This window comes from Rhinolophus sinicus, linkage group LG06 (assembly GCF_036562045.2).
Source record: "Rhinolophus sinicus isolate RSC01 linkage group LG06, ASM3656204v1, whole genome shotgun sequence".
Taxonomy (NCBI): Eukaryota; Metazoa; Chordata; class Mammalia; order Chiroptera; family Rhinolophidae; genus Rhinolophus; species Rhinolophus sinicus.
Window position 1 is genome coordinate 87,883,740 of NC_133756.1, and position 23,291 is coordinate 87,907,030.

At 37.5% G+C, this 23,291-nt stretch overlaps 1 protein-coding gene across 5 annotated transcripts in view; it reads left to right on the forward strand.

Annotated features, from left to right (window-relative positions):
• Positions 1-23,291, forward strand: part of ALG9 (ALG9 alpha-1,2-mannosyltransferase) — a 98,549-nt gene that overhangs the window by 71,891 nt on the left and 3,367 nt on the right. For all 5 annotated transcript variants that reach the window (XM_019715285.2, XM_019715284.2, XM_019715286.2 and 2 more), the window contains one exon: positions 23,146-23,264. In XM_019715285.2, coding sequence (XP_019570844.2) covers positions 23,146-23,264 — 119 coding nt within the window. The remainder of the gene's footprint in view (positions 1-23,145; positions 23,265-23,291) is intronic.

Sequence of the window (23,291 nt, forward strand, 5' to 3'; positions counted from 1 at the left end):
CAAGCCAGCTGGTTAGGCAGGTTTGGAAATAAAATATTTATTGAATAGCTATTATGTCCTTGTCACAGAGCTAGATTATGTGTATAAGGGGTATTAAAAAAGTAATTAGACATAGATATTCTCCTTGAATAACTTACAACTGTTGTAGTTACACATACGAAAACAACTTGAAACTAGTGTTAAACTCTCAGAGGGTGCCAAATGATGTGCTGGAAGGTCAAAGAAAGGAGAGATCTATGGAGGTTAGAGTACACGGAGAAGGCTTCCTGAAGGACCTTCGGCTGAGGCTTGAAGGAAAAGGAGGATTTGTACCAGTGGTGAAGAGGGAAGAATCACTTATGTAATTCAGGGAGACGAAATCATGAGCACAAGATGAAAGAAGCCCATTGGATGAGGGGCCTGAAGGTCAATAAAGAAAACTTTAATTTATCCCTTTGGCTGGTTTAAATTTGCTTTTAGGTAAAGTGATCTATAATATATCGTCCAAAGCAGAACATTTTTGAAAGTAAACTGGCCATGCCCTGGGAAAATTGAGATGTGTAATCATCCTGCTTTAATGTGATCAGCAGGACAGGAGAATGAAGCACATAGATACAGTTCTTTTGACCCACAGTTCATGTTTCCTATGTGGATTTGCTCATAGTTTACTTATTTGATTTCATTTGCTGGCATTCCTTGGTCATTTTTTCATTTCAGACCCATTCCTGGGATTAGGTCTCAACTGTCTGAAAGGGAAGCAATCAGAACAGTTTGAAGACAGTCCTGTACTGGCACCTGAAAAATCCTCCTCTGAGGGTGTGTGTCAGTGGAGACTCAACTCCAGACGAAGCCACCTAGAGACTGCTAGGACATTATTGTGATTGGCAAATTGAGGGATTCTGAGTATCTATGAATACGTGAAGAGGCTTGTTTTCTGTTGAAATTCTTGGAAGATAAGCAAGGCCTTTATTGTTGGACTGGTGGACAAGGACTCACTAATAGGGCGAAATGTTGTTTGCCTATTTGGGAGAATGGTAGCCCACATGCTCATCCATTCACTTCTTTTTTTTTTTTATAAATGAGATTGAATTATGTTTATTACCAAAATTGCTCAATTTGTTATTAGCAATTTAACAAAATGTAACATAAAATATCCATATTTTAAAAATATTTTAAATCTTCAGTAAGCAATAACTTTCTGAGTTAATTAGAATATTAATTTTTTGAGGAACCTCCACACTGCCTTCCATAACGGCTGCACCAGTCTGCATTCCCACCAACAGTGGGTGAGGGTTCCTTTTTCTCCATAGCCTCTCCAACACTTGTTACTATTTGTCTTGTTGATGATAGCCATTCTGACTGGGGTTAGGTGATATCTCATTGTGGTTTTGATTTGCATTTCTCTGATGATTAGTGATGTTGAGCATTTTTTCATATGTCTAGTTGCCATTTGTATGTCCTCTTTGGAGAAATGTCTCTTCAGGTCGTCTGCCCATTTTTCAATTGGGTTGTTTGTTTTTTTGTTGTTGAGTTGCATGAGTTCCTTGTATATTTTGGAGGCACTGTTTGCAAAAATCTTTTCCCATTCAGTTGGTTGCCTCTGTATTTTGTTGATGGTTTCTTTTGCTGTGCAGAAGCTTTTAAGTTTCATATAGTCCCATTCATTTATTTTAGCTTTTACTTCCCTTGCCTTTGGAGTCAAACTCATGAAATGCTCTTTGAACCCAAGGTCCATAAGTTTAGCACCTATGTTTTCTTCTATGCAGTTTATTGTGTCAGGTCTTATGCTTAAGTCTTTGATCCATTTTGAATTAATTTTGGTACATGGTGACAGATAGCAGTCCAGTTTCATTCTTTTGCACGTGGCTATCCAATTCTCCCAGCACCATTTATTGAAGAGGCTGTCTTTTCTCCATTGCATGTTTTTTGCTTCTTTGTCAAAAATTATCTGTCCATATTTATGTGGTTTTATTTCTGGGTTCTCAATTCTATTCCATTGGTCTATGTCTGTTTTTCTGCCAATACCATGCTGTTTTGATTATTGTAGCCGTATAGTACAGGTTAAAGTCAGGGAGTGTGATACCTCCAGCACTGTTCTTTTTTCTTAAGATTGCTTTGGCTATTCGGGGTCTTTTGTGGTTCCAAACAAATCTGATGATTTTTGTTCTACTTCTTTAAAAAATGCCATTGGGATTTTGATGGGGATTGCATTAAATCTGTATATTGCTTTGGGTAATATGGCCATTTTAACGATATTGATTTTTCCAATCCATGAGCACGGAATGTCTTTCCATTTCTTTGTGTCTTCTTCAATTTCTTTTTAAAATGTCTTATAGTTTTCAGCATATAGGTCTTTCACATCCTTGGTTAAGTTTATTCCTAGGTATTTTATTCTTTTTGCTGCAATTGCAAAAGGAATTGTTTTTTTTTAATTTCTTTTCCTGAGATTTTATTGTTAGTATATAGGAATGCAATGGACTTCTGTACGTTGATTTTGTAGCCGGCAACTTTACTGTTATTCGTTGCTTGTTTCTAATAGCTTTTTGGTGGAGTCTTTAGGGTTTTCTACATATAGCATCATGTCATCTGCAAAGAGTGACAGTTTGACTTCTTAATTCCCAATTTGGATGCCTCTTATTTCTTTCTCTTGCCTGATTGCTCTGGCAAGGACTTCCAACACTCTGTTGAAAAGCAGAGGTGATAGGGGACAGCCCTGTCGTGTTCCTGAATGTAGAGCAAAGGGCTTCAGTTTTTCACCATTAATTATGAGTTTAGCTGAGGGTTTGTCATATATGGCCTTTATTATGTTAAGGTATTTTCCTTCTATACCTATTTTTATTAAGTGTTTTATTCATAAATGGATGTTGTATCTTGTCAAATGCTTTTTCTGCATCAATTGATATAATCATATGATTTTTGTCCTTTGTTTTGTTTATGTGATGTATCACATTGATGTATTTGCGGATGTTGAACCATCCTTGTGCCCCGGGGATGAACCCCACTTGGTCGTGATGAATAATCTTTTTAATGCATTGTTGCATTCGATTTGCTAGAATTTTGTTTAGGATTTTTGCATCTGTGTTCATCAGAGATATTGGTCTGTAGTTTTCTTTTTTTGTGTTATCCTTACCTGGTTTTGGTATCAGGGTAACGTTGGCCTCATAAAATGAGTTAGGGAGTATTGTCTCTTCTTCAATTTTTTGGAAGAGTTTGAATAGGACAGGTATTAGATCCTCTTTGAAGGTTTTGGTAGAAATCAGTAGTAAAGCCATCTGGTCCTAGACTTTTGCTTTTGGGAAGATTTTGGATGACTGAATCAATTTCGTTGCTGGTGATCGGTCTGGTTTCCAATTCTTCATGGTTCAGCCTAGGAATGCTATATGTTTCTAAAAACTTGTCCATTTCTTCTAGGTTATTAAATTTGGTGGCATGTAGTCCTTTGCAGTATTCTTGGATGAACCTTTGTATTTCTGTAGCATCCGTGATAACTTCCCCTTTTTCATTTCTGATTTTGTTTATTAGTGTCTTGTCTCTTTTTATCTTAGTGAGTCTAGCCAAGGGTTTGTCAATTTTGTTAATCTTTTCAAAGAACCAGCTCTTTGTCACATTAATTTTTTCTATTGTTTTTTTGTTCTCTATTTCATTTAATTCTGCTCTGATTTTTATTATTTCCTTTCTTATGCTGACCTTGGGTTTCATTTGTTCTTCTTTTTCTAGTTCTTTAAGGTGTAACGAGAGGTTATTTATTTGGGATTTTTCTTGTTTCTTGAGATAGGCCTGTAATGGTATAAATTTCCATCTTAAAACTGCTTTTGCTGAATCCCAAAAATTTTGGTAGGATGTATTTTCATTCTCATTTGTTTCTATGCATCTTTTGATCTCTCCTCTAATTTCTTCTTTCACTTGGTCATTCTTTAAGAGGATGTTGTTTAATCTCCATGTATTTGTGTTTTCTCCTGCTTTCTTTTTGCAGTTGATATCCAATTTCAAAGCCTTGTGATCAGAGGATATGCTTGGTATGATTTCAGTCTTCTTAAATTTGCTGAGTCTAGTTTTATTTCCCCATGTATGGTCTATCCTTGAGAATGTTCCCTGTCCACTAGAAAAAAGTGTATAGTCTGATGTTTTAGGATGAAGTGCTCTATAAATGTCAATTATGTCCATTTCATCTAATGTGTCATTTAGATCTGCTATTTCATTATTTATTTTCTGTTTGGATGATATATCGATAGCTCTCAATGATGTATTTAGGTCCCCTAGTATAATTGTGTTTTGGTAAATTTCTCCCTTTAGTTCTTAGTAGTTGCTTGGTATATTTCGGTGCTCCCTGGTTGGGGGCATAAATATTGATGACTGTTATGTCTTCTTGTTGTCCCCTTTATCATGATGAAATGTCCACTTTCGTGTCTTGTTACCTTTTTCACCCTGAAGTCTGTTTCATCTGGTATAATTATGGCTACACCTGGTTTTCTCTGGATACCATTTGCTTGGAGTGTCAGTTTCCACCCTTTCACTTTGAGTCTGTGCCTGTCATTGTAGCTGAGATGTGTCTCTTGGAGACAGCATATGGTTGGGTTTACTTTTTTGATCCAATCTGAATTAACTTTGGTACATGGTGACAAATAGCAGTCCAGTTTCATTCTTTTGCGTGGCTATCCAATCCCCCCACCACCATTTATTGAAGAGGCTGTCTTTGCTCCATTGTATGTTTTCAGCGTCTTTGTCAAAAATTATCTGTCCATATTTATGTGGTTTTATTTCTAGGTTCTGAATTCTATTCCATGGGTCTATGTGTCTGTTTTTCTGCCAATATCATGCTGTTTTGATTATTGTAGCCCTGTAGTACAAGCCAAAGTCAGGAAGTGTGATACCTCCATTATAGTTCTTTTTTCTTAAGATTGCTTTGGCTACTCGGGGTCTTTTGTGGTTCCAAACAAATCTGATGATTTTTTGTTCTATTTCTTTAAAATATGCCATTGGGATTTTGATGGGGATTGCATTGAATCTGTATATTGCTTTGGGTACTATGGCCATTTTAACTATGTTGATTCTTCCAATCCATGAGCACGGAATGTCTTTCCATTTCTATGTGTCTTCTTCAATTTCTTTCAAAAATGTCTTATAGTTTTCAGCATATAGGTCTTTCACATCCTTGGTTAAGTTTATTCCTAGGTATTTTATTCTTTTTGCTGCAATTGCAAAAGGAATTGTTTTTTATTTCTTTTCTGAGATTTCATTGTTAGTATATAGGAAGGCAATGGACTTTTGTGCGTTGATTTTGTAGCCGCAACTTTACTGTATTCGTTGATTGTTTCTAATAGCTTTTTGGTGGAGTCTTTAGGGTTTTCTATATATAGCATCATGTCATCTGCAAGAGTGATAATTTAACTTCTTCATTCCCAATTTGGATGCCTTTTATTTCTTTCTCTTGCCTGATTGCTCTGGCAAGGACTTTAACACTATGTTGAAAAGCAGAGGTGATAGGGGACATCCCTGTCGTGTTCCTGAACGTAGAGCAAAGGGCTTCAGTTTTCTCCATTAATTATGAGATTAGCAGAGGGCTTGTCATATATGGCCTTTATTATGTTAAGGTATTTTCCTTCTATACCCATTTTATTAAGTGTTTTAATCATAAATGGATGTTGTATCTTGTCAAATGCTTTTCTGCATCAATTGATATAATCATATGATTTTTGTCCTTTATTTTGTTTATGTGATGTATCACATTGATGGATTTATGGATGTTGAACCATCCTTGTGCCCGAGGATGAACCCCACTTGGTCGTGATGAATAATCTTTTTAATGCATTGTTGTATTCGATTTGCTAGAATTTTATTTAGGATTTTTGCATCGGTATTCATTAGAGATATTGGTCTGTAGTTTTCTTTTTTGTGCTGTCCTTACCAGGTTTTGGTATCAGGGTAATGTTGGCCTCATAAAATGAGTTAGGGAGTACTGTCTCTTCTTCAATTTTTGGAAGAGTTTGTGCAGAATTGGTATTAGATCCTCTTTGAAGGTTTGGTAGAATTCACTAGTGAAGCCATCTGGTCCCGGACTTTTGCTTTTGGGAAGGTTTTGGATGACTGATTCAATTTCACATTGGTGATCGGTCTGTTTAGATTTTCCAGTTCTTCATGGTTCAGCCTTGAAGGCTATATGTTTCTAAGAACTTGTCCATTTCTTCTAGGTTGTTGAATTTGGTGGCATATAGTCCTTCATAGTATTCTTGGATGATCCTTTGTATTTCTGTGGTGTCCGTGATAACTTCCCCTTTTACGTTTCTGATTTTGTTAATCAGTGTCTTCTCTTTTTATCTTAGTAAGTATAGCGAAGGGTTTGTCAATTTTGTTAATCTTTTCAAAGAACCAGCTCTTTGTCACATTAATTTTTTCTATTGTCTTTTTGTTCTCTATTTCATTTAGTTCTGCTCTAATTTTTATTATTTCCTTTCTTCTGCTGACCTTGGGTTTTACTTGTTCTTCTTTTTCTAGTTCTTTAAGGTGTAACATGAGGTTATTTATTTGGGAGTTTTCTTGTTTCTTGAGATAGGCCTGTAATGAGATAAATTTCCTCTTAAAACTGTTTTTGCTGCATCCCAAAAATTTTGGTAGGATGTATTTTCATTGTCATTTGTTTCTATGTATCTTTTGATCTCTCCTCTAATTTCTTCTTTGACCCAGCCCTTCTTTAAAAGTATGTTGTTTAATCTCCATGTATTTGTGTTTTTCCGCTTTCTTTTTACAGTTGATATCCAATTTCAAAGCCTTGTGATCAGAGAATATGCATGGTATGATTTCAATCTTCTTAAATTTGTTGAGACTGATTTTATGTCCCAATATATGGTCTATCCTTGAGAATGTTCCATGTACACTAGAAAAGAATGTATAGTCTGATGTTTTAGGATGAAGTGCTCTATAAATGTCAATTATGTCCATTTCATCTAATGTGTCATTTAGGGCTACTATTTCGTTAATTGTTTTCTGTTTGGATGATCTATCCATAGCTGTCAATGATGTATTTAAGTCCCCTAGTATAATTGTGTTTTGGTCAATTTCTCCCTTTAGTTCTGTTAGGAGTTGCTTGGGGTATTTGGTGCTCCCTGATTGGGGGCATAAATATTGATGACTGTTATGTCTTCTTGTTGTACAGTCCCTTCACCATTATGAAATGTCCATCTTTGTCTCTTGTTATCTCTTTCACCTTGAAGTCTGTTTCATCTGATATCATTATGGCTACACCTGATTTTCTCTGGGTACCATTTGCTTGGAGTGTCAATTTCCACCCTTGCACTTTGAGTCTATGCTTGTCCTTGTAGGGGAGATGTGTCTCTTGGAGAGAGCATATGGTTGGGGTTAGTTATCAGATCGAAGCTGGAACTCAGTGCCTGTGTATAGGTGAGTTCAGTCCATTTACAGTTAGGGTCATTATAGATATGTGAGGATTTCCTGTCATTCTATCTTTAGTTTTCTGGTAAGGCTGTGTCTCCATTGTTTCTTTGCCTTTTTGTTGTTCTCTATTATTTCTGTGTGCTCGTTTTCTATGATCTTTCCCTCTGTTTTTTCTTTTATTACAGTATATATTTCAGTTCTGGATTTTTTTTGAGCGGTTACACTTAAGTTTATGTAGAAGAAAGCTTGATATTTAGAGTATTCCATTTTCTTTAGCATGCTTACTTTTTCCATTCCCATGTTCTGGTTCAGGCCTTTACTCTCCCCCTTTTTGAGTTTTGGTTGCCACAAATTGTCCCTTTTGATGGTGGTCGAATAGCCTCCTTTAGTATTTCTTGTAGTGCAGGTCGTGTATTAGAAAATTCCCTCAGCTTCTGTATGTCTGGAAAGGTCTTTATTCCTCCTTCATATCTAAAGGATATCTTTGCTGGATATATTATTCTTGGCTCATGATTTCTGTCTTTCAATAGTTTGAATATTTGGTTCCACTTCCTCCTGGCTTGTAGAGTTTCTGCTGAAAAATCTGATGATAATCTAATGGGCTTTCCTTTGTAAGTTACCGTCTTCTTTTCCCTGGCTGCCTTGAGGATTCTTTCTTTGTCGTTGATTTTAGACAGCTTCAATACAATGTGCCTTGGAGAAGGCCTGTTGGGATTGAGGTAACTAGGTGTTCTATTTGCTTCTTGGATTCGAGGGTCCAGTTCTGTCCACAAATTTGGGAAGTTCTCATCGACAATTTGTTTGAATATATTCTCTGTTCCCTTCTCTCTTTCTTCTCCTTCTGATATGCCCATTATTCTTATATTGTTCTTTCTGATGGAGTCAGAAAGTTCTTGTAGAGTTCTGTCATTTGTTTTAAATATTAAGTCTCTTTCTTCTTCCATCCGTGTCATTTCCAGGTTTCTATCTTCCATGTCACTGATTCTTTCCTCCATTTGGTCAACTCTACCACCTAAGCTGGCTATTTCATTCTTAATTTCTTCTATTGATTTCTTATTCTCCAGAAATTCTATTTGGTTCTTTTTCAAAATTTCAATCTCTTTGGTAAAATGTTCATATTGTTCTTTGTTTTTCTGAGTTCATTAAACTGCCTCTCTGTGTTTTCTTGCATCTCATTGAGTTTTTTCAGAACTGCAGTCTTGAATTTTCTGTCAATTAAATTACATATTTCCATCTCTTTAAGTTCATTTTGTGGAGACTTTTCATTTTCTTTCTGAGCTGTTTTTTTGCCTTGGTTATTCATGGCAATTAATGATGTATTATTTATCCTCCTAGACATCTACAGGTGTGGGTTCTGCAACAGGTTGTTATGAAGAGGTCTTTGTTTTGTTTTCCAGTACGTGTTGGTAGAATGTTTTATTTTCCTCCGAATGCAGCCTTTTTTTTCTCTCACACTGTAGTGTTATGTTTTCTCTGCACTATTCCAGCTTCTCACACACACAATGAGGGGGATTCCCTGGGAGACAGGCTTCTCCTCTGTCAACAGTTCGCCTGGATTATAGGGCGCTGTGTCCCTGTGGGTATGCGGAGAGCTTTTGAAGTTCCAAAGCTCTTCCTGCATCAGATTCAGAGCCAGTGTGTTTCAGTAGTTCTGTTTACTCCTGCAGGGATCCTCCCAGATAGGTGGGGCCAGGGGTGGGGTGGGTTGTGAGAGGTGGCCCAGAGCAATGGCGGTGACCACTACCACAGCCGGTCCTGCTTCCGCAGCTCCCTCCCCTTTGCTGCAATTCTTTGGGATGCGAATCTGTGTCTGCAGATCATAGTTCTCAGGACTGCAAATATTCTGTTCTTTTGATCTGACACTGCTACTGTTCTGCTTCTAGCACTGGGCAGGTGGGGGCGGGGCGAGCTCTGGGAGGGTAGGGAGGGGGCGGCTAGTCTCAGTGCCAAAGGCTTCCATTATCTGCTCGGCAGTGAGGGCTTAAACCACCATTTTCAGCCTTCTTCCCTCAGTCTTTGCTCCGAGGTCTCTGCTGTGAGCGTTGGGTTTAGCCGTGTTATATGCTGTCCCCGCAGCCCTGTGGGCCATAAACGGAGCCTTAGCAGTCCGAGTTCTTCCCTCTCCTGCAGCTGCGGTAGTTCCGGGATGTAGGGAGCTCAGAGCACTGAGCTAGGTCTGTGTCCTGCACTCGCGCGGCCCAATCTCCTCACTTCTCCCTTCCCGCCTCTGCCACTCGCGCAATTTGCCCACCTTTAGGTGAATTCAGTAGTGGACCTCTTCGTCTTGCCTGTCTGCTGTGCAGGGTGTCCTTTGTGGAGTTATAGTTGTTCGATTTGTCTTAAATTCCGGGGGAGATTTCCAGAGGTCACCTCACGCCACCATTTTGATCATTCACTTCTTAATAGGCTTCTTCTCTGCTTTATCAGAGGACTAGAGGCCCCAGATCCAATTAGTTTGGAAGAGGATACAGACATAAAATCTTAGTAACCATTTACTAGTCACCCCTTAGCTGGTACCATATACCGTGTTTTCCCGAAAATAAGACCTAGCCGGACCATCAGCTCTAATGCATCTTTTGGAGAAAAAATTAATATAATACCTAGTCTTCTATTATATAAGACCCAGTCTCACAGTAAAATAAGACCAGGTCTTATATTAATTTTTGCTCCAAAAGACCCATTAGAGCTGATGATCTTGCTGGGTCTTATTTTCGTGGAAACACGGAACTTCTCCCTGAGTTTGCCATATCTATGTTTGGCTAATTTTATAAAGGGTTATCCCAGGATATGGGAATCTATACTAGTTAATAATATCACTTTTTAAACCAAACACAGTTGTCACTATGGCTGTCTCATGTTACGTACTTTCTAAAGTAAGAGAATTTTTTTCTTTCTTTGAAGGATGTTATAATTGCTACTTGTATAAAATAGTTTAAAAAGAGGGTAGATGTGATGCGTACTCTGAGATTTCCTAGAGGGGAGTGAAGGGAGAATATTGCAATAAATGACCAGCTCAATGATGGGTTCCTTTCTAAGTGTGGTGAAAATGACTGTGGGAGTCTGGAGGGAAATGCCTCTCTAGGATGTTGGAGTTGGCCTGCTGAGCAACAGAGCCCATTTGTAGCTTTGGAAACAAGTTGGGAGGTCCTGACGATCACTGCTTTTCACAGCCACTTTCCGCCTGCTGCCCTCCTCCTTCATTTTAAGTCCCTTTGTCTTACTTGGTTTGCTTTCACCTTTGATTTTTTGTATTGTGAGATTTTATTCTTCCTTATTTTGGAGCAGATTAACCTCATCTAACTGAATTTTAGGCTTGCTTAATTAAAGGCTTAAGATAATTTGGGGAGACTTACATAGGGCAGGATTTCAAAGTCCTGAAAATCATTAATTATATATGAAGAATAGATGCAGGTAAGGAGTTAGAAGTTAACACGTTTTACTGATATGGCAGGAGAGGGACCTTTTCAAGCCAGAGGACAGCAGCACGGTGGGGACTGTGCTGATAGAATCAGCTACTTGTATTCCTTCAGTGCCCAGCACAGGATTTTTAGTGGCCATTGAGCTTTAGCTGCTATGGAGATTATTTACTGAGACTAGGACTCTACTTTTAGCATCCACGAAGAAGTGAATCTGGCAGCTTTGGTGTAAAGATCCCATGGCACCTGTATCCACTTAGGTCTTATGTGTAGTTGGGTTGATGGCAGCCATTGTGTGCCCAGTCCCTAATCCAGCATAAACAGAACTATTTATGTCTGGCAGATAATAAGACGACCATTGGAATAATCACTGTGAATGGTTGGAAGCTCTTGTTCCAGTTATTGCTGTGTAACAAACTGTCCCAAACATAGGGATATAAAACAAAAATTATGTATTATTGTTTTCTTTCATGGTTCTGGGGTTGTCTGGGCTCAGATGGGTAGTTCTTCAGCTACTCAGGTTTCTTAGGCATTGGCCATTAGATGGTGGTCGGGCCTGGAGGCACCTCAAAGGTTTTCTCACATGCTGTCTGTTGACTGGATCTCAGTTGGGATTGTCGGCCAGAACTCCCACATGTGGCTTCTCCATGTGGCCTGTGCTTCCTCACAGCATGGTGGCTGGCTTCCAAGAGCTAGTATCTTAAGAGCTAACTAATTTTTTATGACCTCGTCTTCGAGTTCACACAGTAACATTCCTGCCTCATTCTGTTCATTGAAAACAAGCTACTCAAATAAATAGACCCTATTCATGGGGAGAGGAATTAGACTTTCCCTGTTAATGGGAGGAGTGTCAAAGAATTTACGGACACGTTTTAAAACCACCACAGCTCTTTTGATGCCATTCTTCATTCAAACTGGATAATTTCCGAAATTTTTCTTTTCAAAGGAGATTTCTAGAGAAGGGACATATGGCACACAAAATAGTCCAGCAGGCTGTTTCCATCTGCAGCTTCTTACTACCCAGGTGGAAAGGGAGACTACACCCTATGGCAGAATTTGGTGGCAGGCCAGTAGTTCAACATGCTTCAGATGGTGTTCTTTGAGTAGAATAAGTTCTCTCTCCTAACCAGTAACTGATGTGCTCTTGTCGTTCACTACACATCGGTTATGGTGGTGTCTCCAGCGCTTTCATCTATGCCGAGAATACTGACAAGCTGTAAAGAAGAAGTTGCCCTACTTCTGTAATTCTTTATCTGCTCATTATTCTTTCATACTTTCTGTTTCTTTATCAGTTTGGGCCTTTTTTCCTTCTCCCCAGATACTGTCCTACACCTTCATCTGGCAGAGCTACTCCAGGCTAGATTTGGCTTCAAAATACATTGGTGTTTTGCTCATTGTGTTCTTCAATTGCTTAATCATTGAGATCTGCTGACTCTTTTTTTCCCAATTATAGTTGACATTCAGTATTATATTAGTTTTAGGTGTACAGCATAGTAGTTACACATTTATGTAATTTATAAGTGATCCCCCTGATAAGTCTAGTACCCACCTGGCACTGTACATAGTTATTACCATATTATTGGCTATATTCCCTATGCTTTACTTCACATCCCTGTGACTATTTTGTAACTACCAATTTGTACTTCTTAATCCCCTCACCTTTTTCACCCTGCCCCACAACTCCCCTCCCATTTGGTAACCATCAGTTTGTTCTCTGTATCTATGAATCTGTTTCTGGGTTTTATTTGTTTGTTTGTTTTGTTCTTTAGATTCTACATATAAGTGAGATCATACGGCATTTGTCTCTTTCTGTCTGACTTACTTCATTTAACATAATACCCTCTAGGTCCATCCATGTTGTCACAAATAGTAACATTTCATTTTTTATGGCTGAGTAATATTCCGTTGTGTACTGTATGTACCACATCTTCTTTCTCCTGTTGTCCATTGATGGGCATTTCAGTTGCTTCCATATCTTGGCTATTGTTAGAAGGATAAATCTTTTCTGTTTTTCTGAAGCTCAGAGTTTATTTTCCTTTGTTGTAAAATTAGTTCTGTAGAAAGAGACTATGTGCAGACCATCTGTGCTCCAAGTCCATACTATAGAGACTCACGGATTTGAAGGGTGTATACAATGCTTTAGGGCTACCACTGCTTTTACCCAGCTTAGACCCAGCAGCTAGCATCATCGGAGGTCTTTATTCTAAGTTCCTTGAGAGTTGGAACTACATCTCTTGTTGATTCTCTACAACTCCTAGCACATAGTAGGGTCTCAGAAAATATTGATTATTTGATGTAATTCACATTCTTAAAACTGGATTTATGCCAGAGTAAAATGAAAAAGAAAAAAAAAGGTGAAATAAGGATTTCTTCAGAAACTTCTGATGCCCTTATTTAGTAAAATAAAGATTGCTGAGTTATTTTAAAGTTATACTCATTATTTTCATCTCTGTAGAACCTGACAGAATCATCTACGTGTTGTGGTCTCCAAAGCTACTTACTCTTTGTCTCACAGAAGCATACCCCAAATGAGGGTTCAAAGAGCAGGGGCAAACACCTTGACCACTGTTCAGTGTCTGCTCTACAGGAATGGTGGATGGAGTACCTTCACATCCAAGTAGCTATCAGATGGAAAAAAGATGGGGAAGAGCATTTCCCCAGCAGCCTTAGTGGGACTGAAGGTCAGAAAATGGGCAGTTACCTAACAGCAGTTCTTTCTCAATTCCCTCATTTTGAATATTGGCTAAAGGTGACTGGTCAAGAGGTTATGATGTTGTCAGACTGACCCAGGGCCACGAATCAGTGAAGTGATTCACTCTGTAAACCAGTTGTTTAGTGCTGTGATTCCAATTTATGCTTCAGCAAACTTCCAAATCATATGCAGTATTGACACTTGCTACCAAATAGTCAAAACTGTGAATGTATTCATTGAATGTCAGGGGTCTATTGGGCATGCCTGCTGAAAATAAAGTGTCATTTTGGTGATGTGGGTAATGATGATCGAGCAAATGCTGTGTAAACTGAAACCTGGAGAAGTTACTTGACCTTTTGCATGAATATTTTCTTTGCTAATATGGATGCTTTCCACATGGCACTTGTGATGTAACATCTCATGGTCCCCTGCAGCACCCCCCTTCCCACTCCATACACTGTAGACTCCTATTTTGCTCTACCTGATGGCTTTAGGACTGAAATTTTAGGAAGAAGATCTTCATCTTATTTTTGATATTTCCTTTTCCTTGTGGAAAATGAATATTGGCAGAAGTGAGGTAGGTCAACTAATGCTCTGACTTAAGAGTCAAGGCATAGTCATTCATTTATTCACAGACAATCTATTGAGCACTTTTTGTGGGACTGTTCTGAAAGTTGGAGATACAGCAGTTAGACAGGTAAAGTTCTGTCTTCAGGGGACTGACATTCTAGTAGAGTATAATATCTAGCATGTAACTCCTGTGTGCATTCTCTTTCGTGTTGTAAATGTCACCTGTGCATTGCTTATTGCCCATTAATGCCCCTCACCCCACTTTCTGTTAAAGAATATTAAAGAACCAGTCACATTTTTGTTGCATACCAGCTTTTTGAGCAGTTCTCAAAATGCTTGACAGGGGACTATACATTGACTATGGCTAAGATTAAGTCTTGAGGGATTTCTGAGATTCTCTTCAGAACCGAAGATTGCTGTGAAAGTCCAGTTCTGCGCTGAAGGATGTAGAAACTCTGTCACTGAAATGTGAACTAAGTGCAAGAGAGAGCGAGAGGCATCGAAGGAACTAGCTTAAAAAAGAAAGAGAACTGGCAATCAGTGACTACAGGTTCACAGGGATATTTCGGATGGGGGGGTGGGGTAAGGGAGAAGGTGAGGGGATTAGAAAGCAGTCAGTAACCACAAGATTGCCACGGGGTTACGAAAGTTAATTTGGGGAATATAATCAATAATATTGTAAAGATTTTGTAGGGTATCCAATGGACACTTGTCTCATTAGGGAGACCACCTCAGGGATGATTTAGATGCCTGATCACTGCACTGTACACCTGAAGCTGAAGCTGAACAATAATGAATGTCAACTACAAGTTTGTGTGTATATGTATGTATGTATGTATGTATATGTATATATATGTATATATATACATATACACATATACATATATATGTATATACTTACAAGAAGCGGAGTACAGTAATTAGGAATACAGACAGTGGAAATGTAATGGCTGTGTGCGATGTCAGAGGGATAGTGGATGGGGGGAGGCGGGTTGACACAGTGTGAGGGATATAAATGATAAACATCTAAGTATTACTTTGTTTTGTGCACCTGAAACTAATAAAAAACAAATACATAAAATTAAATTAAATTTTTAAAAAAAAGAGAAAAAAACTGAGTACTAGGACATTTTCTTTTTAAAATGAAAAATTGACCCAGCATTTCCATTTGTGCCTGCTGAACTGGCAACATCAGGGACTGGCAGCCTGTCTTCCACTGATGTCAGCAAGAGCAGATTTAAATCTCCACAGCAGAATGCTCCCTAACCCTGATAAATAGGGCCGGTAATTGAATTAAAAAACATTCCGAACTATCAGCTAATTATGCTATTCAGGCAATTGCTTTGTCCAGGTCTGTTTCATCCTTGAATCACTTGAGTGACTTGCTCACTGGGAGAAGTATTTCAGTTGCCATGATAGAGGCACATATTTTACATCTCCTTAAATTATGCTGCCTGTACTTCCCTAGGACAATCCTTTGGCATTTCACAGTATTACAGGCATTGTCGTATGAGTTTTGATAGGCATTAGTTTTGTTCTAATTTGTGATTCAGTCTGATCTGTGTTTTCGTGTGTATGAATGTGTACACATACATTATTCCAATGCTCAACTGCTCTTTTCAAAGGCAAATAACCAATTTGATTTTCCTTTTTCCAGCAATTATACAATATAACAATTTAAAAGGCCTAGTCATGCTTAACATGTTAAAGCTATTGATGGTAAAGAAATTAATCTAGAACAGTAGCTATAGTGTTAGAAACGAACAATTCAACCCAACTTGTTCTTTTGGTTTGAAAAAAAAAAATCACAGAATCTTCCCATCCCAGCTCAGGGGTGTGTGTATTGACTGTTTCCTCACTTCATCTTCTAGAAGAAATTAGTGGCTTTAGGTATTAACGATAGATAATGCTATTAAAGATCACAAGCACAATCTGCAGGAGAAAAGGGGGTTCATCTTATAACAAGGATTTTTCTAGTACCAAGCTCTGGTGATAAATAGATTCTTCTTAGCTTCTCCTATATTTCGTCCCACCTTTTATATCGTTTTGTGTTCAGCCTTAACTAGAAATGCCTCCTTGCTTCTTGAACACATTATCTAGAATTTGATGCTGAATTTCTTATTGTTGTACACTGAGGAAGAATGGCAGGATGCGTCTTGGATCTCCTAATGAATCCAGGTCAGACCTATGTTTGTCCTTAGCAAGATGGTTATTCCACACCACACATTCAATTGGACTTTGAATTCCTCACTGAGAGTAGGAACGCCCTCTGTCCATCATTGTATTCCTGGCACTTAACCCACTGCTTGACATGAGGCTCAGTCAGTCACTTGTGGTTGAACTGAATTGAATTGAACTCATATCTCATTTGTATAGAATCCCTCCTTTGCTCTCTTCATCAGCCTTCCCTCCCTCCCTCCCTCCCTTCTCCTTCCTTCCATCCACCCATCCATCCAACTTTTGTTTTTCAGCACTTACTATGTGCCAGACACTGTAAATGAAACAGACATGGTCCCAGAAATCTGGGGTGGGGAGGGCAGACAATCGACAAGTTCACCAACAAATAAATATATAATTACAAATTATGAAGCGTAATGAAGAAACACGCAGGGTACACTGAGAGAGATTAAGTGATAGAAGTGGTTTCCTAGGATGGTTGGAAGACCTCTCAAAGGTAATATTTAAGATGAGGAATAAAAAATGATACAGACTTAATGATGAGAAAAATGGTGGAAAAGTGTTTCAGGCAGGGGGGGAAGCATATGCAAAGACCCTAGGGTAAGAAAGAACTTGTAATTTTGAAGAACTGAGAGAAGGCTAGTGTGGGAGCGTAGGGGGCAAGGAGGAAAATGGCACGAGGTGAGGTGGAACAGGTAAGCAAGGGCTCGATATCCTAGGGCTTTGTAGGCCATGAGGAAGAGTTTGCATTTTGTTCAAGCGATTCTTTAGTTGCTGCTGAGTGAACAGAGATGCCTATAGATTTGGTTATGAATAGGGAAGTTGCTTTTGTTGTTTAGTTCCTTGGAATGTTGGATGGATAAAATGAAATAACATATAGTAAATGCTTATTCTACACCTATGCAACCCTCAGTGTTTGTCTTCTCTTTTGACTGTGTACATTATCACATTGAATTTCTGTACCAGCTGTTTAGTATTTACTATATGCTAAGTTATGGTTTACATATCATTCATATTCTGTTTCTCCCAACTGGATTGTTAGCTCTTTGAGAACAAAGACTTTTGTGTTTTCAGGGCCAACACACAAAGTACTACATACAGTAAGCACATAGGGGTTTTATTTGTTTATTTTAAGGAGTTGAGATTTACTTTACATAAAAATTTGTCTACTGGTTTTAAAGAATAATTACAATAATATACAGAGGGTGCCAAAAAAATGTGTACACATTTTAAGAAAGGTAAACATTGTATTAAAATTACGCTGATGGTAACCACTTTGAGCACCTCTTGTAATTGCAGAAGTCAAACGAGACTTGTATTCATCTTTTGTGATTGGTATGTATTATTACAAATTTTTTAAAAATGAAATTTACCTTTTTTAAAAAAAAACTTTTACTTAAGTGTGTTTTTCCAGGACCCATCAACTCCAAGTCAAGTAGTTGTTTCAATCTTGTGAAGGGTGCAGCTCCCAGTGGCCCATGTGGGGATCGAACTGGCAACCTTGTTGTTAACAGCATCAGGCTCTAACCAACTGAGCTAACTGGCTGCCCTGAATATTACAATTTTGATACAGTTTTTCCTTTCTTAAATGTGTATACAGGGGCCGGCCCAGTGGCTCAGGTGGTTGGAACTCCACGCCGGTCACTCTGAAGGCTGCCAGTTCGATTCCCACATGGGCCAGTGGGCTCTCAACCACAAGGTTGCTAGTTCGACTCCTCGACTCCAGCAAGGGTTGGTGGGCTCCGCCCCCTGCAACTAAGATTGAACACAGCCCCTTGAGCTGAGCTGCCGCTGAGCTCCTAGATGGCTCAGTTGGGTTGCCGGTTTCCACTCCCTCAAGGGATGGTGGGCTGTGACCCCTGCAACTAGCAACGGCAACTGGACCTGGAGCTGAGCTGCGCTGCGCCCTCCTCAACTAAGACTGAAAGGACAACAACTTGAAGCTGAATGGCACCCTCCACAACTAAAATTGAAAGGACAACAACTTGACTTGGAAAAAGTCCTGGAAATACACACTGTTCCCCAAAAAAGTCTTGTTTCCCTTCCCCAATAACATCTTCAAAAAACTAAGAAGAAGAAGAAGAAAATGTGTATACATTTTCTGGGCACCCCCTGTATTTCACCTACTTTTGTATATGTTTGAAATATTTTATTGTAACATGGAAAGTAAATTGTAAAACAAAGAAAAAATAAACAATATGGTGTAAAGTACAAAATAGAAGTTCTCTGCTGTATCATAGGGGCTGCATAATTTTTGTTTTTATTGATACTGCTAAAGTCGCCTTTCTAAGTAGCTGTGCAGTTTTCCACAGCTACTTAGAAAGGCAATTTCTTTCCTAATTCCTCACCAGTGTTTGATACTGTCAGACTGTTTAACTTTTCCAAACCTGAGTATTGAAAAATTATATCTAGATTTACATTTTCCTGATTACTGGTAGTACTGAATATTATTTCATATGTTTATTGGCCATTTACATTTCTTTTCTCTGTTCATATCCTTTGTCGTTTTTTTCTGTTCAGTTGTCTTCTTCTTGGTTTCAGGAACACTTTATATATTCTAGATATTAATCCTTTGTTATATATATTGCAAACATTTTGGTCCAGTCTGCTTTATCTTTTTACCTTTGTTTCAGCTTGCCTTTTGCATTCCACAATAATGTATAGTGGCCCTTCTTCCATTTCAGTCAGTATTTTTACTGGTGCTATGTCCCATGTATAGCCCAAGATGGTGTTCTGAAATTACCTTTTAGAACTTCTTGGTATGATCCATTAGCATACCAGGAAAAATAGTCAACACATCATTTACTGTCTTGGCCCAGTAGACACATTTTGTTTCTATATTTTTAGTTATTTTGTAGAAAACTCTAAAAAATAAGAATAAAAGGATAGTAAAAAGAAAACTTGGTTTAAATTTTTGATAATAATTTAAATGTAGCAACCCCAAATCTTTATTCCATATTCACCTAGTTTTGAAATGGACACCTCTGAATGCAACTAACTGCTCAACAGCTGTCATGCATGAACCTGGAATATATCCATCTTGAAAATACTGATTCTGTACTTCAGATATATCTTTAATAGGTTCTAGCTTATATCCTTTGGGAGTTCTTGCACTTGTATCATAAAAATGTGAAATTAAAGAATTTTTTGAAAGCTTTAATGGCTCATAATTTTGTCAAAGAAAGGACAGCTATCTTTTTTGCTCTATAATTCACACATTTTTATTTTTAGACTTGTAAACAATTAAAAATGATCAATCCATTGAATTTTTTTCTTTATCATCTATATCCTTCTAACTACTTTTGTATATGAACCTGCTTTCAGCATTTGTCCACTTAGGAACTGTATCAAATAATACTTGGCACATAGACATCATAAAAGATGAAAGAATATGGTCATATGCCCTTTTAGCATAACAGTATGGTGTAGGTTCTTGTTGCAAAATATCACATGATGAAGTCTTTCCTGTTTGTTGACTAACTAACTGAATGAGACTACCTTATTTCCTTTTTGTTCTTAGAAATATATTGTTCACTCCTCAGTTCTTGAGTTTGAGAAAATTCATCTAGTATGTTGTCATCTGAAGACACATAGTCTGAAATTTTGCTTATATGATCAGTTTCACCATCATCATTAGAATCTTGAGTACTGCTGTTTGTCTCTTTGCATTCATCTTCTGTTTTGTCTAATAATTGTGAAGTGTCTTCCTCTATCAATTTTCTTCTCATTGCCATTATGGACAGAAAACTTAAAAATGTGAATTCTGAACTGTGTTCAATGAAAGTGAAAAACAGACTACAAAGATAGTCTTCAGTCTTATACTTTATTTAAAGATGATTCAACACTGAGCAATGCAGTAAGAAAATTGAAGGATAATGTAATACTAGTGATTATTTTACTTTTGCATCCTTTTTGATGATTTCATCATTTTCTTTTTTCTTGTTATTTTAGTCTTTTTTTTTTTTTTAAAGCATAGTTGCAAATAATCTAAGATACCGGAAAAAATAAGACCACTAAGATCCTATAATATAGCTTAAATTTATAAAAGGTTACAGTGGATCCAAATGGTAATTATAAGATAGAATGAGTTTTATTCTGTTTTTTAAAATAAGTATAGTTTCTCATTTTCAATTTTTCTGATGTACCTCCAAACAGTTTTCCATAGTGGCTGCACCAATCTGCAGTTTCACCAGCAGTGCATGAGGGTTCCCTTTTCTCCACATCCTCATCAGCACTTGTTTGTTGATTTATTGATGATAGCCATTCTGATAGGTGTGAGGCAGTATCTCATTGTGTTTTTTATTTGCATTTCTCTAATGATTAGTGAGGTTCAGCATTTTTTCATATGTTTGTCCTCTTTAGAGAAATGTCTCTTCATGTCCTCTGTGCATTTTTAATTGGGTTGTTTGTTTTTTTGGTGTTAAATTGTATGAGTTTTTTAAATAAATTTTAGATATTAACACCTTATCAGATGTATCGTTGGCAAATATCTTCTCCATTTCAGTAGAATGCCAAATTTGTTTTATTGATGGTTTTCTTTGCTGTGAAAAAACTTTTTAGGTTGATGTAATCCCACATGTTTTTTTTTTTCTTTTGCTTCCTTCCGTTACCAAGGGTAGTGTCTGCAAACTTTCTTCCTATATTTTCTTCTAGGAGTTTTATGGTTTTGGGTTGTACATTTAAGTCTTTGATCCATTTTGAATTTATTCTTGTATATAGTGTAAAGATTTTGTAGGGGGTCAGATGGCACTTGTCTTGTTAGGGAGACCACTTCATGGACTGTGTAGATGTCTGACCACTGCGCTGTCCACCTGAAGCTGAAGCTGAATAATACTGAATGTCAACTATAATTTTATATATATATACATATATATATGTATATATATATAAAATTATAGTTGACATATATAAAATTATAGTTGACAAAATTATAGTTTTTATATATATATATATATATATATATATATATATATATATATATATGGTCACGGGATGTGGACTACAGCATAGGGAAGATAGTCAATGGAATTGTAACAGCTATATATAAGGGGTAGTAGATTTGGGAAGGGAGGTTATCACTTTGTGAGGGGTGTAAATGTTTAACTATTGCAGTGTCTTATACACCTGAAACTAATAATAAAATAAAATAAAATAATTTCTCTTTGTTTTTTTGAATACTCTAAAAGAATAAAATTATGGAATAACAACCCTCCCAAATAGTAAGGAATTTTTCCAAAAAGAAAGTCAAACACTAAATTTGGGCCCAGTGGCCCTAATGTTATACCAAGGACTGAGTCGACTAGAATTATATGCTGACTATATTAATGAAGCTTTTATTGTGGAGTCAACTGGAAGGGAAATGACACTGAATTAGTTTTAGCCTTTCTTTACTACATTTAAGCTTACAGGAGTTTGCTGTAGCTTACAGCTTTCTGTTCTGACCTTCCCCTTATCTGTGCAGCATGGACAGAAAGAATAAATTAACTTCTTTTTGACTGAGGTAGGTGCTTCCTCCTCCTGTTCATTTTGTTTGTGGGAGCCCTGCTTTATCTCGTGTGTGTCTATTCTAAGCCTGTTTTCTCTATCAGCCCTTGAGCTGTTAGCTGTTGAAGTGAAGTGCATCTCTGTTGAGCACAGAGCACTGCCAGTGTCCCAGTTGGGCAGAATCTCTAAGAGGTGTGTATGCCAAGCACGATATCATTGTGTGCAGGCATTGCAGGAGTCTGCCAAGCCCAGGGATATGCTGCCAGTACAAATGCCACGTTGACATGACATTTACAAGTTTAGAATCTGGAAAAGGACTGGCAATGAACACCCTTCAGCTTCCTCATTTAGGGTGGCAGTAACTGGGCCAACTTTGGATTTTTAGACTCAGAAATCACAATCAAGAGGTAATATTTGATAGAGAATTTGAAACTATCACTGCCAGTTATCTTGAGGAAGTCATGAATCCTGTTAGCCTGTTCCTGGGATGCAGGATAAACCATAGTGGTTGAGTACAGACTCTAGAAATCAAATCTAGATTTGAATGAGGGCTCTGTCACTTATTGTGTGACCCTGAGCAATTTATTTAATTTATGTAAGCCTCAGTTTACCCTCTATAAAATAAGAATATCACTTTCCTCCTAGGGTTTTGGATAGATTAAATAATATCTTTAAAAGTGTAAACACTTTTCCTAGTGCTTGTCCAATGCTAAGTGTTCAATAAATGTGAAGTATTTTTCATATTCTTCAGAAACTCATGAAAAATTCGGGTTTTCATCTATTCCTATATTTTAATAACGACATGTACCTGGCAAGTTAAAAAAAAAATATATATATATATATATATTTTATATTTTTTATATATATATATATATATATATATATATATATATATATATATTATTTTTTTTTAACTTGCCAGGGACATGTCATGGCATGAGCTCATATGTAAGACTTTCTCTTTGACTTAAGAATTGGTGGAACACAATGCACAAGAAGTCTAGGACATAGTTTTCTTTACCTCTCTAGGAAAATTTGAAGTTCAGGTCAGGGTCATTTGAGCATTTGGCATCTCTACAGTTTCTTATATGTAGAAACCATTGGGCATTAAGAATTTATTACAGTAAGAACAGTCCTTTGATTGGTCTGAAAGTTTCCTATGGTATATTCTAATGCAAAGTGAAGACCTAGCGCTATTTTGAAGGATATACTGTGGCTTGATAGGGAGACTGTCTTTTTGGTGGGGATAACAAGGTACTTGGTTTTGATTAAGTCTTTATCATGATCTAGTAGCTAAATAACAGGCTTTTGCTGCCTGTATAAAATATAACCCTCACCATAGCACTTATTTTATTTCCTTTAATCACTTCCAATACCATTATTAAATTCTCTCAAATGATAAAATTCTGTCTTTTTTTGTGCATCCTTGTTTTTCAGATCTTCCAAGCTGCTGCGGGCATTTTATGTCCCCTTCTTGTCAGATTGGTATACAGTGTATGCAAACTATACCATCCTCAAGCCCCGGAAAGCAAAGCCAATCAGGAAGAAGAGTGGAGGTTAGCAACATGCCTGTGGCCCCAAAG